The sequence below is a fragment of the Symphalangus syndactylus genome, chromosome 2, assembly GCF_028878055.3.
Source record: "Symphalangus syndactylus isolate Jambi chromosome 2, NHGRI_mSymSyn1-v2.1_pri, whole genome shotgun sequence".
Classification (NCBI taxonomy): domain Eukaryota; kingdom Metazoa; phylum Chordata; class Mammalia; order Primates; family Hylobatidae; genus Symphalangus; species Symphalangus syndactylus.
This window is the reverse complement of record NC_072424.2, coordinates 58,753,566-58,771,360: the sequence shown is the minus strand read 5'-3', so window position 1 is coordinate 58,771,360 and position 17,795 is coordinate 58,753,566. Positions and strand designations below refer to the sequence as shown.

The following is a 17,795-nucleotide window of genomic DNA, read 5'->3' as shown; positions in this document are numbered from 1 at the left end:
AAAATTTCATATTGTCAGAAACACATTTTTCCCTTCTCCTATTAACTAGAGGGTCTTATAGTACCTGACTCATAGTAGACTCCTAATTAAAATGTACCAAATCATATACACTGAAAATACATGAATAGGGGAAAAATTTGTTTCAGTGTTATCCTAAATGCCCTTACTGTGTTAAACTCTCACCCTGGCTCTTTTCTTTCTTTCTTTCCTAGTACTGGGGGCTGTACTCAAACTTGACTTTCTGGGCAGTGCCACAAGTTACAAAAACATTCACTCCATCTCGGAAAACTTCCATTCCTTCAGCATGCTGCTCTCTCAGCTAGGGGTTAGGCGAAAATTATATCTGATGGAAGCAATTGACCACAAGCTGTGAATGATTGGGAACTTTGCTTAATGTGTTAAATCTCCTGAGGATGTTTACATATTATGAGAGTGGTAAAATCTGGCAGTATGACTAAGCAACTTAAATAATTTAAGGCAGTTTATGTTAAAAAGACATAGGGACCTAGCTGGCTAAAATCACAATCTGAATGATCTGAAAATTGAGAAAAGTGAATTCATTCTTGTTTGAGCATATTATAATCTCACTTTTGTTATGCATTTTTATATTATAAGGGGAATACTGAATTCCACTGTCTCTGATAGATTATCTGGTAGCTGATACATTGAATGATGAATGTAGGGAATAGTTAGGAAGGTGAGGATTTCCCAAGTCATGTTGTTGAAAATGGGTTAGGAGCTGGGAGTATTTTGTTTATAGAAAAAACACAGGGAAGCTAAGAAAACTTGCTTCATTCATTTGAGAAATACCTATTAAACACGTACTGTATACTAGCACTACATTAAGTGCTGTGGAGAAATAGCGATTAAAAACATTAGTCCTGCTTGCATAGAGTTTATATTTCATGATTAGGAAATAGTTAAGGGCAGTTAAGTAGAAACAGGAAGATAAATTTATAGAGTTATATGTGCCCTTTCTTTTTTTCTTAAAAGAACAGGTAGAGGACTAATGCACACAAAATTGCAAGGAAAAATACATTTCCTTAATGTAAACAAGTCCCTAACATGTACAGAGTCTGTCAATGTAGAACGGAATAGGATGCTTCCTGGAGTAGCAATTTCCCATTATTGTTAAAATTTAGCTAATACTATCAAGCTTTAAGGTGGTTTTAGATAAATCCCATATGCATTAGGGATAAGAATAGAGACTTGCCCATAGTTTTTTAAAATTAAGATTCTGTGATTTTTGTGTTAATCGAGATCACTAATTTTCACTTATGATGACCAGATAAATGAGCATGATTGTTCTTATAAACAGAAGTCTTCCAGGTCAGGTTTGAAAAAGAGGAGTTATTTGGTTTGGACTTCTTGATCCTCTAACAAAGAGTCAAGTGTTCTGTAGGCCTGGCATAATGAACAAACAACTGATAGCTCTTTTCTTTATATATAATAGGAAGTAAAACAGGTCACAGAGAGGGGAAAGATAAAGGTAGCAGTATGTCACCTGTAACAATAGATATAAAAGATGGGTGCAGAGGAAAGAGTGCCAAATGTGCATCTAGTTGTTCTAACTTTCTCATTTTGTCCTTGAGTCATGTGGCTCCATGCAAGTCTCCTTTTTTCTCAGGCGTGAAGTTTCTTCATCAGAAAAATGAGGGGATTGAGCTACATTATTGTTAATGTAACTTTTCAATCTTACATTTAAATATTTTAGAAAAAAATAAACATATTTTGTGAGAACACTTAATTATTTTGGACCATTAAAACAGTATAGAAATAAAATTTGCTATTTTCTCAGTGGATCAGTTAGAGTCATCAAATGTAATAAAAAAAATCACTCCCCTTTTCCCTGAGCCTAGGAATAAACCCAGCAATGAAAACTTTTTAATTAAGCACTTAGACATACTTTTGAACAACTTACATGTGGTATTTTAAAGCAACTGTTCGCTCAAATAATAATCAGTAATCTTGGTTGAGAAAAATCTGAAAAATAGCATATCAATTTGCATCAGTCTTTTAATTAGAAATAAATATTCATTTTAGTATAACATACCTCCTCGTATTAGATAGAAGGGGAATGTGCTAAACTTTCCTGCATTTATGGAATTGAAAACATGTGTCTATAATAGAACTATAATTGATCCATGTAATTTTCTAAGATGATAAAATATTTTCTAAAAACTTTTTAAACAGTATTTACCAATATAGCCTAACAAATTTTAAGTAATAGAATGTTACAGCTTGATATGGTTTGGCTCTGTGTCCCCACCTAAATCTCATCCTGAATTGTAATAATCCTCACGTGTTAAGGGTGGGACCAGGTGGAGGTAATTGAATCATGGCGGTGGTTTCTCCCATGTTGTTCTCTGATAGTGAGTAAGTCTCACGAGGTCTGAGGGTTTTATAAGCGTCTGGCATTTCCCTGCTTGCACTCATTCTCTCTTCTGCCACCCTGCAAAGAGATGCCTTCTGCCATCATTGTAAGTTTGCTGAGGCCTTCCCCAGCCATGCCGAACTGTGAGTCAATTAAATCTCTGTTCTTTATAAATTACCCAGTTTCAGGTATTTCTTCACAGCAGCATGAGAACAGACCAAAACATGGCTTTTTTCATAATAGCAAATACATTAAAATTTTTGATTTATAATAAGTATAGCAGCATATAATAATTTATAAACAACTTATGTTTAAATTTATCATACATATGTATTTTGTGGGATAAGTAAAAATAATTTTTTCTACCCCTTTTTTTGAAATTCGAGTTTATAAATGGCATACCAATTGCATGTTTCTTTCAATATATTATCCCAATTAGAATAAAACTTTTGCTAAATTTTATTGTGTGAAATTTCTAATAGAAAAATGGCAGTCATAAGTGAAAATAGAAATTAAAAGTTTTAGATTTTGTACGTTTTTAATTTTTATTACAGTTGAGCTTCCAAAATTATGTTCAGTAATTTTATAAAGCACATTTTAGAATTAAAAACAAAATTTTGAATATTTCTTAAGGTTTTAATGAAATGTAAAGTATAAGAGATTTTAACTTCATTTATTGCCTGTAATATAGACCATGCAATATTGAGTAGTGATTAGAGTTAGACTCTGGATTCAAATTTCTTGACTTTGAAAACTTCTGTGTGATTTTTCAGTGTCCTCTGGCTTATGTGCCTCAATGTTGTCTTCTTTAAAATAAGTATGATAGTAACTCACTGGGTGGATATTAGAAATAATTAAATACAGGTGTAAATAATTAACTACAGGTGAAGACCAAGAAGTATGCTTAGACAATAGTAAGAGCTTAATTAGTGATAGCTATTTTATCATTAATATAATTTAGACATTTTCTTTAAGAAAAAAGTTAGAATCAACAGCCTCTCCATTTAACCTTGAAGGCCCTCTACTAATGCCATTTCCTTTTTTGCAACTTTTAGAGTTCTCATTAGGTTTGAGCCAATTTTCTAATTTCTCGTATGAGCATTTTATTTGTATATTTGCATATGGCAAACCTACTGCAAATAATCTCTCTATAAAGCTAAATTTCCATGGCCTTTACATACTTAACTAATCCCCTTTAGTAAGATTTCTATGGTGAAGTCTGTATAATTGATCTTCTTCTGACTATAACATTTCAACCCTTATATACTTGTTTATATTGTGTTGATTTAGTGTCACATGTGGTCTTAGGGATTATCTCTAATAAATACATACTTTATTCCTAGCATTCTTATAGTAGTTTACATGAGAGAAAAGGACTCTTGTACCATTTATTGTTTGATTTTGGAGATGAGATAACAAAAGATCAATAGAAAAATCCTTTACAAGTCCTGAGCATGCTGGGAATGGACAGCAAAGGAGTTGAGTATGAGTTGGGACCAGTCTAGGCTAGCTTTTAGAAGGTGAATGGCTTGCAGAAAGCATAAGGTACAATTTCATAGAAAAACCCCCAGAATATTTAGGAAGGAGCTGTATTATTAGCTACGATGCATGTGGTAGGAAAATGTAGGACTGTGTTTGGGACAGTAGAGATTATGGCTTCAATGGAGTGGCAAGCTCATGAGACTTGGGTATTAGAGGAGGGTAAAGATGGAAGGAGCTGAGAAAAAAGCTTGATTATAAGACACATGATTTGTTCATAAAATGATAAATGATGGAGAAAGGGGAGGTTTTCTATTGTTGATTTGAGAGTGACCTCATTTAAAGAACATTTCAGGAATGAGTTATATAGCATGGTTAAATACAAGGGCCCTAGAGTAAAGTGGCCTAGGTAGGAACCCTGTTTCAATTACTTGCATGACTTTAGAAAATTACCTAATTTCCTTAAGTCCCAGTTTCCTCACTTCTTAAATGAGTATCAGAAAAATAACTACCCCTTAAAGATATTATAAAGAATAAGTGAGATAGTGTATAAAAATATTTCATGGTGGCTGTCACATAAGTGCAAAATTAATATGTATTACATAGCTATTAATGGACATGAAGAAATGACTAAATGAGACTACTGTAATGCAAGTGAAGTTTTCAGCCTATCCTTTAAACGTAACAGGCCCCAAACTTAACAGACACTTACTCATCCACCTCACAGTCATCTGGGCAGTTTTCTTTCCTGATGTCATAGAAGCAGATCTGCTTACTGTAGTACAGATAAGAAGAGGTGTGACCCTCCTGGAGCTTGGCCTCTTACAGCTCCAGGACTACCACTTTCCCATGTATGAAGCTGCAAAGGAAGACAAGCGTAACAAGCAAGAACCTTCAAAGACCTTTGCCCCAGAGGACAGTGGATTAGTCACTCTGATAACTGCCTAATTATGAAGTGTTTTTAATAAGATGCTGTAAAATAAAAAGTAGCATTTTTTTTCTAGTCCTACAGCAGCAATAGAAGAAATAGGTGTATGTGTGTGTGAAATACCATAACTAATACTTTCGTTTGAGGGATACTTGATTTTTTTTCTTTTTTTAGTTTAATTTTATTTTATTATTATTATACTTTAAGTTTTAGGGTACATGTGCACAACGTGCAGGTTTGTTACATATGTATCCATGTGCCATGTTGGTGTGCTGCACCCATTAACTCATCATTTAGCATTAGGTATATCTCCTAATGCTGTCCCTCCCCCAAAGCACTTTCGTATACATGATATTCACAGAAGCCTATATAGCAGGAAAATGAGTATTATTATCTTTATGTTTCAAAAAAGAAACATGTAAGATCCTTCGTAGTTACACAAAGAGTGCTTTGCTTCCTCACTTCCCCACTCTCAGGATTCTGCCTTTTACGTGTCCTGTGCCTTCATTTTGAAGTAGAATGAATCTATAAAGATTCCTTCTTTTGTTCTATACCCAGGTATACCCTGCTTGGGCTGTGGTGTATGTTCTAATGATATATCAGTGAGTGGCATTATTTGGAGTTACATGTGTCCCTGCTGATGCACATCTATGCAATTAGAATTTTGTGGTTTTGGTATGATGAGTATTTAGCTGTTCTTCTGAAGCGTCACTGTTTGTTTGGGTCACTTCTCATAAGAAACAGTAGAACATGGGGGAACCGTCACTAACACAGGGAATTTAGCTCCCTGGTTACTATGGCGGGGCGATAGTGGGTGTGGGGATACCTGCCTAGTTTATCTAAAAACAACCTTGGCTTGCTTAGGTGTAAGTCAAACCCAAGTGTCTCAGGCTTCTAAAGCCAGTAAGTGCGGATTCTAGCCATCAGCCTCAGTCAGTTACAGTGAATACTGTGGTGTGCTGCCCAGAGGCCCCTCGGGATGAGAGGGGATGCAAAGGCCTGGTCCTCTTGACTAAATTCAGGAAAATATGAACATCTCAAGTCCAGACTCCCCTTACAGACAGCTGAGGCCTCTGGTGCAACTACTTTGCAATTCAACTTTTGCCTCTGTTCGATCCTGTTTCCCTCACTGCGTTCCAAGTGTTTGTTCCTAAGAGCATTCTCTAATAAACTTTGTGCATGCAAATCTCCATGGCACAGACTGTTTCCAGGGAATTTGACCTAAGATGCAGTTATTAAGTTTCAGGGGCTGAGAATACACACTCTTAACTGCAGGAGTTACAATCCATTATAGACTCTCCCCCTCCAAAGATTTTTAGAAATCCTCAGGACTTGTTTGCACATGTGCGCCAAGTATCAGAGTCGCTTGTTGGTGATTTCTGTGCATCATCAATCCAAGACTTTATTTTTTCCTGTTCTAAGAATACAAGAATAATGTTTTAAGAATAATGTTCCTATTACATTCCTACATTTCCTATTCTAAGAATTCTATATAATCCTATTCTAAGAGGCTACACTAAACTGGAACTGTGTTTCTATTACTTTCCGTGAGGCTGAGGTGCCAGAGGAATTGAGATTCTCCTTCACCCTAATTTCTGCTGCTGCACTCTAGTGAAAGGGATGACTGGCACTGCTGTTACCATGCAAACAGGAGAATGTTCCTTTGGTATTTTATTCCTCGGGTAGAGGGGAAGGGATTCCCAGGGCATAGTTGAGTCTATCTTGTCCATCGCATTTGACTGGAAACTTTTGCACTTCAAATGGTGGGAGCTGTACTTAGGTGTCTAACCAGCCCCTATGTAGATGAGCAGATGCCACTGGGTACTGTGAACATAATGTCATCAAGAGGCACAGTAAATTCCTGTTTTATGGTAATTGGTATAGGGCTTTGTCCTGCAATCTCCTTCTTTTTATCTTTGTAACATTTTGTTTTTGAAGGGCAGGATGGAGTTCTGATATTACTGGCAATTAGAATTGGGCCAGCTATTAGAAAGTTAAAAAGTAAGAGGGACCAGGACAGAATAGAATTCTATTTCAAATACCATAAAACAGAAATTTACTGTGTCTTATGATGGCATTAGAATAAATTATCTGAAGAAATATTAAAAGTCTTTGTTCTATATTTATTGAGTTCAAACACTTTGGCTCAATACCAGTACCTGTGTATGGAACCAGCCTTCAATTTTAAAGAAAATTGGTAAATCTTTTAAAAAGCATTAAATTATTCTTAACTGAATAGTGTTGGGTGGAAAAGAGTTCAGATGCTAAATTGTAAAACAATTTATATCAACATATATCTGCATTTTATTCATACATTGATGAAGCATGAGCAATTTGTTGAGGAGGAATCTGGCATAGCTTCCTTTAGCTTCATTTATAAAGTAAGGTGTTTTTTTTTTTTTAAAAAAAGGAATGGTCTCAAGTGTGTTTTTATTAACAATGATGCTCTGTTATTATAATCCTCCTTCATATATAAGAATTTCAATTTTTCAAAAGCAAGTTTTACTTTTGAAATTATACATTTCCAAAACAACAGCTTTCTAACATTTCATTTTTAAAAAGTAAATAAACTTTTGGAAAGAATGCCAGAGCAACTATCCAAAGAGAGATGTCCGATTAGAAGTTTATGAATTAACCACTGTCTAATTGTTAAACAAGTATGATATTTGTCTGTTTAGCTCATATACCTTTCACAGTAATTTTAAGCCACTAATAAGTAAAAATTATTTGAATTTTATAAGCTATTTTAATTTTTAGAGTATTCTTATTTCACACTCAAAAATCAAACATATTACTTTCATATATTAGCATACTTTAGACTAATATTTCAGTTCAAAGACAGCTAATTTTTGAATCTGTTTGTTTGTTTTTCCTTTGAGACAGAGTCTCACTCTGTCACCCAGGCTGGAGTTTAGTGGTACGATCTTGGCTCACTGCAGCCTCGACCTCCCAGGCTCAGATGATTCTCCCACTGCAGCCTCCCAAGCAGCTGAGATTATAGGCATACACCATAATAACCAGCTAATTTTTCGTAGAGATAGAGTTTCACCATGTTGCCCAGGCTGGTCTCATAATCTCCCCATGTTGTGGGAGAGACCCAGTGGGAGGGTTTTCCTGTGCTGTTCTCATGATAGCGAATAAGTCTCAGGAGATCTGATGGTTTTATAAAGGGCAGTTCCCCTGCACACGTTGTCTTGCCTGCCACCATGTAAGATGTGACTTTGCTCCTCCTTCAACTTCTGCCATGATTGTGAGTCCTCCCCAGTCATGTGGAACTGTGAGTCCATTAAACCTCTTTAAAAAAACATGGTCTATATTTTGAGTGAACTCAGTGCGAATTATTCTAAAGAAGTTAATTGAGAGAAATGTTTTCAAGGATTGAGCTCTACCACTAAGAATAGGCTTCAAAAATTTTTCACAATAAAGTCTCTTTCCCAATAGTCATTTTAAGGCAGTAATCAAATACTCTCTAACCATAATGATAAGTTCCAATTAAGGAGAGCTAGCGGGACTACGGAAGTGGAAGGAAAAATATGCAAAATATAAATGTATTGTTAAATCACCACTTCATCACTTAATTAACAAATTTCTTGATGTTTCCCCTGAATCTTACTTTTCAACATGTTAAATCCTATTATTTAACTGTGCTATATGCCAGAGTGTTCTCTGACCCCCATCAATTATTGCTATTCTGTCCCAATTTTTATAAATTTAATTTGCCCCTAAGTCTTCATTTGTTTCACATTACTTTCTTATATAACTGTCAAAATCTTGTCTTGAAAGTGATAAACTACACACATTTTAGAATTAGAAGGCTTTTAAGAATTGAAGTTTATTTTGCTGTATACTCTGCCACTGCACAAAAATAATTTAAACTTCCTCAATAGTCTTTTGTGACAGTGGTAGAAATTTACCACTAATTATAAAGGATGGAGAAAATCTGGAGTCTTCCTCAGCATACACTGCTAGTGCTCAAAACGTTTCTTGCCTTTTATTTTTATTTGTTGTCCTCTGCATTAGAAATGACAATGTTTGATGGTGACTTACTGAGGAGCTAAACATCCTTTCACCTGGAACTTTTTGTTCTCATCATACATTTTCTTCCATGAGCATGTTATTATCTACACCTTGATATCTTTGCAGATCCTCTTTCATCTGTTGTCCCCTGATAAATTTCTAATCTTCAAAATGGTTCATTTTTCATTTCATATTATAGATGTACTTGCCACCTGTCCCTTTCTCTTCAGTAGGGTCTTTGTGGTTGCTCTCAGGACTTGAGAGTCAACCAGTTCTCTGTCTTCTCATCTTAGCATTTGGTAAGACGAGAATTTGGGCCCTAAGTCTGACTTTTTAAATTTTGCTAATTGCCACTCTGTTTTGACAATTTGAAGTGAATTGCACAATTAAAAGGCACAAATGTGATTACAGAGTCAAGTCACTTCAAATATGTTTTTTAAACATCAAACTGGCTGGTAGAGTCCACTGGCATGTTATTCCATAAAGATACTCTGTAGACTCAGGTTCACATTCAGACTGAGATGCTCCACCTTATTTATTTTTGAATCAATAAGCACCAAACTAATACTTCCACGTTTCTCAAGAAGTATGCAAATTTTAGAGACAACTTTATATAGTAGAACGTTCTATCCAATAATCCAAAATAGTACTAAAATTACCAACTTATAGATTCATAGATATCTTTTAAAGATTTTCTTAAGCTTATGTAATAAAAGAAATTTTAGTTTTACAGTAGATCTTCATAATTTAATACAAATAAACTGTATTGTAACTTGCTCTCCAGCTAGTTTTATGTATGCTATGTACAGACAGGCTATGCATGGATAAAGGTATAAGAGTAATGTTTAGCTTTATATATTTACATACATGCCAATATAATGATAAAGTATTACCTATATTTCCCATATTGAGCTTGAGTTTTCCTACATTTCCTCTAAGAAATACCAGATGGAAGAGCTGATAAAAAGATACACAAATTAATATTGAAGTGATGAAGTTTGACCTTTTTAATATGAAAATCTTGCCAAACTTTCCATATTGACATGGCAACATTTTATGAATAAATCTAATATCTTATAGATTTAGCACAGTTCAAAAGTCACCATCTGTTTCAAGAAGTGAAGGCTCTCACATAGTTTCCTGGCTCTAAGACGACCAGCATGCAATCCATAGCTTATATAATATTAACTATCAGGAACATGTGAAAAGTTTTTATGTATTTTAGAAAATTAGAAACATAGGTAACATTTTTAGTTACTGTCAAAATTATAGAATAGAGTATGGATATTCTTTTTTCTTACATGAAATTGAATGGTCTCTTGCTCATTCTCCATATTGAGTTATAGGGCAATACCATCTGGGCAAGCAAGCTGCAATGCAGAGGATATATGTGGGGAAAGGCCAGATAACTGGAATCTGAGGTTGAGCAGAGGTGTCTGAGAGCCTTTAATAAATTAAATATGGGTATTATAAGACGTTGTCTGTTTTCTATGAATTACTTACTAATATCTTAATTTGATATGACCAAAATTAAGCCTACTCAGAATCATTCTTCCCATTTTGTGAAGTTAATGTGGATTTTGCATTACAATACATTTCTTTCTTAAACAACTGTGAGAAATGAGCTAATTAAAATGAATTTTAAAAAATCTGTACTGATATACGTATATAATATGTATGAGGTTTTATCTCAGACATGGAGATGTCAACAGGAGATAAAAATTAGTCCTTTTATAAAACTTAGCAGTTTTTATTTTGTTTTCTGAACCAAATATTATCAAAGGTAATGTGATAAATATGTCTACAATGATTTCACTTGACATATGTTTGGGTTTTAGCAAATACTAATAAGGGTTCTTGCCGCCGAACTATTGGAAACTTTTCCAGCCTCTGTCCAGATGATGTTAAACCATGCATTTCTTTACACTGAGCTATTAAAAAGTGGCTGTTGGAGATGTGTTGCTCTGGAAGTAATGCAATTCTTGGCCAACATCCCACTTTGGCTGCCCTAAGAGTTTGCTAACCAAAATAAATTATTAGGTATTAGGGTGTACCTTCAATAGACATGAATAACTTTATACCTCTGGATAAATCTTTGAGGAAATGTTCTCAGGAGTGTTAGATAGTAGCATCTAAGGAAGGGGGAATAGGCTATGTGCCTTTAAAACATGCAGATAACACAGTAAATCACCTAGAATAAAGGACACAGGGCTTTTTTAGAGAATAAAATACTGGGTAAAAGTTAGCTTTTGTGTAAAACAGACACTAAAGGTGCCAGAAAATTTTAAACTTCAGAAACTTAAAAAAGTGTATATATATAGTAAGACAATTTTTTTCTGAACTTCCCTAAAAGAGAATAACCCTTGTGAAAACCAATAGCTCTCTCTATGTGATCCCTTTCAAAATTCGTTGAAATGAAAGACAAACTGTGCATGAGTATGAATTACAATGTATCTGTAGAACTGTGATCTCTGCTCCATTTCATTTAAGAAGAACTTCTATCTTGATACTGAATTGACCTCAATCACTACAAGTGGCTTATTCAAGTTTGTTCTACTTCTCCCTTCTGTCCTACAGATGTAAGATGGATTTAGTTGGAGGAAGTACTGGCTAATAACAAAATAAAAAATAATAGCTAATAAAAAATAAAGCCATTTTACAAGTTGGGCTTATGGTTTATTCCATTAATTTTTGAAAATAAGTTTTTATTAGGCTGGGCATGGTGGATCATACCTGTAATCCCAGCACTTTGGGAGGCCCATGGGGGGGTGGATCACCTGAGGTCAGGAGTTCAAGACCAGCCTGGCCAACATGGAGAAACCTGTTCTCTACTAAAAATACAAAAGTTAGCCAGGTGTGGGGACGCATGCCTGTAATCCCAGCTATTTGGGTGGCTGAGGCAGGAAAATCGCTTGAACCTGGAAGTTGGAGGTTGCAGTGGGATTGTGGGCAACAGAGTGAGACTCTTTAAAAACAAGAAAAAAGTTTTAAGCAATCATGCTTTTTTTTTTATTGTCAAATACTTTAATATTGAAGAAATCCCGTCAACATTCATATGATGAAAAAGGAACCTAACACACCTGCTTTTTATAGTGAGAGTTTTGTTAGTGAGAATTAAGTGGAAAAAAGCCATACCAAAAGACCTTTAAATTCTAAATTTTGCCCAGTTAATGATAAGAAGTAAGACTAAACAGATGAGACAGCAAGAGAAGGTGACATAAACTACTGGACAGATAAAGCAAAGGCAATCATAAATCCAGGGACATCTACAATGACAGAAATCAGAAGCCTCAAGCTATGTATCTCTATTTTCCCTGCCCTCTGGCAGGAATCTTTTCTCATGTACATTGTATCTTACTGGCCTAAACTTTTAAGAAACTTATGTTCTAGGCCAGGCTTTGTGGCTCACACCTGTAATCCCAACACTTTGGGAGGCTGAGGTGGGAAGATCACCTGAGGTCAGGAGATCAAGACCAGCCTGGTCAACATGGTGAACCCTCTTCTCTACTAAAAACACAAAAATTAGCCAGGCGTGGTGGTGGGCACCTGTAATCCCAGCTACTTGAAGGCTGAGGCCGTAAAATCGCTTGAACCCTGGAGGCAGAGGTTGCAGTGAGCCGAGATCACACCATTGCACTCCAGCCTGGGGGACAAGAGCAGAACTCCGTCTCAAAAAAAAAAAAAAAAAAAAAAAAAAGAAGAAGAAACTTATGTTCTCCCTTTTTCATCAGTTTTCTATGTATTAACAATTTCTTCTCAACTAGTAATTCCGATTAATTAAACATACTCGAATTTCTTTCATCTTAAGTTTTTTTCTCTTGATTCTTCACTTTCCTCTAGTTAACGTCTTACCTCTTTTTATACTTTCACATTAAAACTTCAAAGAGTTGTATATACATATTATCTTGATTTTTCTCTAATCGGGCTTCTTCCTCTATCCTGCTACACTGAAGTCTTCAGGTCATGGAATCATGTGGACAGTCCAGTGGACTGGAGCATTTGATAAACTTTGCCATTGCCTTCCATGACACTCTACTCCTTTTTTGGCTGTTACTTCCTACATACTCCTTGTCAGACTCTTTTATGATTTCATCTTTCAGTATACAGTTATTAAATGTTAGCTCCTCAAGAGTCATTCCAGGCAATTTTTCCTACTATATACTCTCAACCATTCCCATGGTTTCAATTATTGTCTGCACAGTGATGACTCATAAATTCATATTTTCCATCCAGATCCCTTCTCCGACCTTTACTTCCATATATTCAATGGAAAATTTCACTTTGTATTTCAAAGGCACCTTAATCTCAGCATGCTCAAGCTTAAACTCATGATCTTCTCAATCTAACCTGCTCTTCTTGCATTGTTTATTATCTCAGTGGATGATAAAATCTGCTATCCAATTGCACATAAGGAAATGAGTATTAGTTTTTGACACCTCTGTTTTTACTCCTAGTATTTAATTTGTCATTTTGCTCCTAATTATGTCATAAATATGTCACTTTAGTCCAAGCCACCATTATATCTTAGTTGGATATACAGTAACCCTCTAACTGGCTCCCTCAATTATTCCTTAACATAGGTGCAAGGCCAGATAGCAATTGCAAACTGTCTACCTTTGAAACTTCATCTTTCATTACTAAGCCACCCTCTTCTGCTTCTCTGTTCAAAACACACTGTTCTTTGGGGTCTCTGAATCTGAATATGCCATGTTTTTTTTCTAGCATAGGGTTTTGTTTTATTGATTGATTAATTGATTGAGTCTTGCTCTGTTCCACAGGCTGGAGTGTAGTGGCAGGATCTCGGCTCACTGCAACCTCTGCCTCCTGGGTTCAAGGGGGATTCTCCTGCCTCAGCCTCCTGAGTAGCTGGGATTACAGGCATGCGCCACCATGCCTGACTAATTTTTTTGTATTTTTAGTAGAGATGGGGTTTCACCATGTTGGCCAGGCTGGTCTTGAACTCCTGACCTCAGGTGATCCAGCCGCCTCCCAAAGGGTTTTTTCATATACTCTTCCCTCTGCCTGAAATTCGTAACCACTGCTTTGCCTGTGTTTTCTTTTACCAAGTTTATCTCTATTCATTTTTAAAGCTCTTTGGTCTAGAGAGCACAGGCTAGGTTACTTTAACTTATTCTTCCTGCATCATGTTTCTTTCATTTACAACACATCTCAGATTATTCCTTTATTAGTGTGTCTACTTGTCAATCACCCTCACTAAACTGTATACACATAAGAATTAGGTTTTTTTCTGTTTTGGCTTAGCATTGAATTCTAGTAGCTTAGTATAGTGCTACAAATAGAGTAAGAAACATTTGTTAAATGAATATATGAAACTAAATATAGAATAAAACCAGGAGAAACAGAAAAATGAGATGCAAATGTTAAGACATCGAGAGCGTGCTTAGCAAATGAGCACTCAATAGTTTTAAATTAATGATATATAATACGTAATATATAGTCCCAGGGTCAGCCTACTGTCACTTTGAGCTCTTGTAGGCTATTGCCTATAACACAGAGCAGATTTGCATTTTTACATTCACAGGGATATCTCCTTTTTACTTTCTTAAGTTTTGATAAGATTAATCTAAACACTTGGAAAGTCCTTTTCAGTTTTACTGGAAGCATCAATATTTATTTTACAGGTTGTTTTTTTCCTGAGGCTATCTCAGAATCTGAATGGTTTGAGGACTGCTCTATTAGGTTATTACTTAAAAATAAAGAAGAAAATCATTTCTCTAAGAATCTTACCCCCGAATAGCAATTATTTCATGTATAACTGAAAGTACTATTGTTTGTATAAATTGTTGACATTGTATAAAATGATGTTCTTATTAATAGAAATGCCTTTAAACAGTTTTCTGTTATTTAGCTTCTCATCTGGTTCTTTTTAGTGATCAACAGCAAACACTTATAACAGAAATGGTTGAAATATTTGTCTGTTGCTCTGAAGGAGTTTGTTTTGTCTGTATAGAACTCAGTGTTGCAGAGGGTATACCTAATTTACAAATAATAATTTCATTACCTTAGAGAAATTTCATTGCCTTCTTGTTATAAGCAAATGAATTGCCCAGCCCAGACACCCTCATTTCTTCATTCATTCAGACATTTACTGAGTATCTCCTATTTGTCAGATGCCCTGTTAAGTGCATTAAAAATGAGTAAGAAACCATTCCTGCCTGTAAGAAGTTTCATTTTCAGATTGGTGTCAATTTTGTTGATGTTATTTTCAGACTGATGCAGTTTCAGAGAAAGTTTATTTGATTTATATAACCTTCATAGGTTAGCCAAGATTCCTGCTGATCAGACTAACTTATCTAATTGTCATTTTAAAGACGAACTCAGTCACAGAATATTTTTCAATGACATAGAGTAACTTTGGAGACCATTATTACTAGATGAAAAATTTGAGCTATACTGATGAAAAATTTTGAATTCTTAGTTGCTACATGTAAATTTTGTTTAGTAATGCCCCTGAGATGTGACCATCATTTAGCAATTTCTCTTTTCTGATGTTTTATAAATTTGAAGCATAAATGAATTCAAAGACTGATTTCCAAAAATTTATATAATCCAGAAAGACATTTCCGTTTAACATTCTGTTGGTTTTGGTTTTTCTTTTCTACTGAGTTTTCTTTTTTTGTGCAGTCAATGGCTCCCACTAACCAATTCCTAGCAGCTGTACTCCATAGATAGTTTGTTGAACAATTAAACTGGATGTTAGTTTTAACTGAACAACTTGATGCTTTAATTTATTTGCTTGCACCATAATATTTTCAAATAAAATTGATTTACTCTGCAATTTGATTCCCATAGGATAGTATTAAATTATAGCTTAGTTCAATTTGTAGTTTATTCCACCAAATTATAAAAATAAACAAGTAAAACAAAAGCAAAAATAAAAAAAGTAAACAAAACAATTTTCAGATGGACTTTTAAAATTCTTTTCATTTTTGGGTGGCTGTTACACATGTAAATAACATTTAAAAAATAGAGTTCAGGCTGGGCACGGTGGCTCATGCCTGTAATCCCAAGACTTTGGTAGGCCTAGGAGGATGAATCATGAGGTCAGGAGTGTGAGACCAGCCTGGCCGGCATGGTGAAACCCCGTCTCTACTAAAACAAACAAACAAACAACAACAAAAAACTAGCCAGGCGTGGTGGTGCACACCTGTAGTCCCAACTACTTGGGGAGGTTGAGGCAAGAGAATCTCTTGAACCCGGGAGGCGGAGGTTGTAGTGAGCTGAGATCACACCACTGCACTCCAGACTGGGTGACAGAGCAAGACTCCATCTCAAAACAAAGAAACAAACAAACAAACAATTTCAGCACGAAAGAACTGCTGTGGAGTACAGTACTTACCGTATTGTGATAGGGGTGAATGCATTTGTGTTAATGCTGTAATTAGCAGAAACAGTCAAAATATTTTGCGAATTTCCACATCCATATTTAACCGATGGCCTTCCTTCCACAAGAAATAAATGAAGAAACTGCTTTCCAAAATTATTCCCATTACCTTTAAGAAAAAAACAATATATTAGTAATTGATGTAGATTTATATTTTATTGGTTAATAATAATTAAACACAATCTTTGCCATCAAAGACTAATGATTTAGGGGGTTGGTAGGAGTGTTATTAGATAATTATTCAGTGTAATAAGTACCATATTAGAAACATACATTATTGTCCACAGGCTGAGGATAGCATGGTATTAACAGCATTAACTTGACATGAATTTTAACTTCTGATTCTGTTACCTAGTAGCTAGATGTCTTTAACTATTTTAAACCTGTTTCCCCATATGTTAAAATGGGGTAGTGAGAGTAACTACTGTGAGTATTAGAAGTCCTGTGATAATTAAATAAAATAATAAATGAAGAGTGCCATGCTGAGTTTTTAATAACTTGTATTATTATTGAATCTAATGTTTAAATTTTATTTTTGATTTCTAATTTCTTATGTTTATTTGTATTTTAATTACAAAGCAATATGCATCTTCTATAAAATTCAAAATAATAGAGAAATATATAGAGAAAAAAGATAAATATTTCTTTTCTCCTAATCTCATTCTTCATCCCCACTTTGAAATGTTCTTTTCTACCACCTATCTCCCCACATACAAATATTTACATATCCCAATTTTATTTTTAAAAATGAGATCATACTTTATTAATAAATTCATAAATGGCTTCATTCATCTTTCTCTTTTTACTTAAAATTTGGACATCTGTCCCTGGAAGTCCATGGATCTCTCTTTCTAACTTTCCTAATTGAAGTATAACTTATACAGAAAATCGCAGAAATTATAAGCATAAAGCTCAGTAAGTAATCACAAAATGAATCCGCTCACCTAAACATCACCCAAGTTAAGGAAAAGACCATTATCTGCATTGTCAGAAGTCCTACCAATCACTACTCTTTTCTACTCTTCATCAAAAGTAACCACTATCTTGATGTTTAACAGCTATAGTTAGTTTTACTTGATTTTAGTCTTCACATTAGTGGAATCATATTGTATGGATTCTTTAAGTCTACTGTAGTCCTCCCTTTATGACAGTCCCAAAACAGGTAATTACAGCACAATAAAATATCTTGAGAAATCATAGTCACATAATTTTTATTACAGGATATAGTTATAATCATTCTATTATGTGTTGGTATTAATGTCCTACTGTTACTAATTTACAAATTAAACTTTATCATTGGCACGGATGTACAGGAAAAAATCATAATATTGATAGGGTTTAGTACTATCCACAGTTTCAGGTGGATCTTGGAATGTATCCCTTGCAAATAATGAGGGACTACTGCATTTGTTTCGGCTCAGTGTTATGTTTGAGAGATAGCATTATGCCACAGTTAATTCATCATCATTGTTTTGTAATATTCCATTAAATTAATATTTAAAATTCAATTACTGTTTCTAGTGTAGGTAGACATTTTCCCCCTAGGTTTTGGTTACTGTGAAAAATGCTGCTATGAGCATTTTATATACGTC

The 17,795-nt window shown here is 34.8% G+C and overlaps 1 protein-coding gene across 1 annotated transcript in view; it reads right to left on the bottom strand.

The window, feature by feature from the left end:
• EYS (eyes shut homolog) overlaps positions 1-17,795 on the bottom strand; it is a 2,088,383-nt gene that overhangs the window by 328,916 nt on the left and 1,741,672 nt on the right. The window contains exon 34 of the mRNA XM_063618766.1: positions 16,159-16,312. Within this exon, the coding sequence (XP_063474836.1) occupies positions 16,159-16,312 (154 nt within the window). The remainder of the gene's footprint in view (positions 1-16,158; positions 16,313-17,795) is intronic.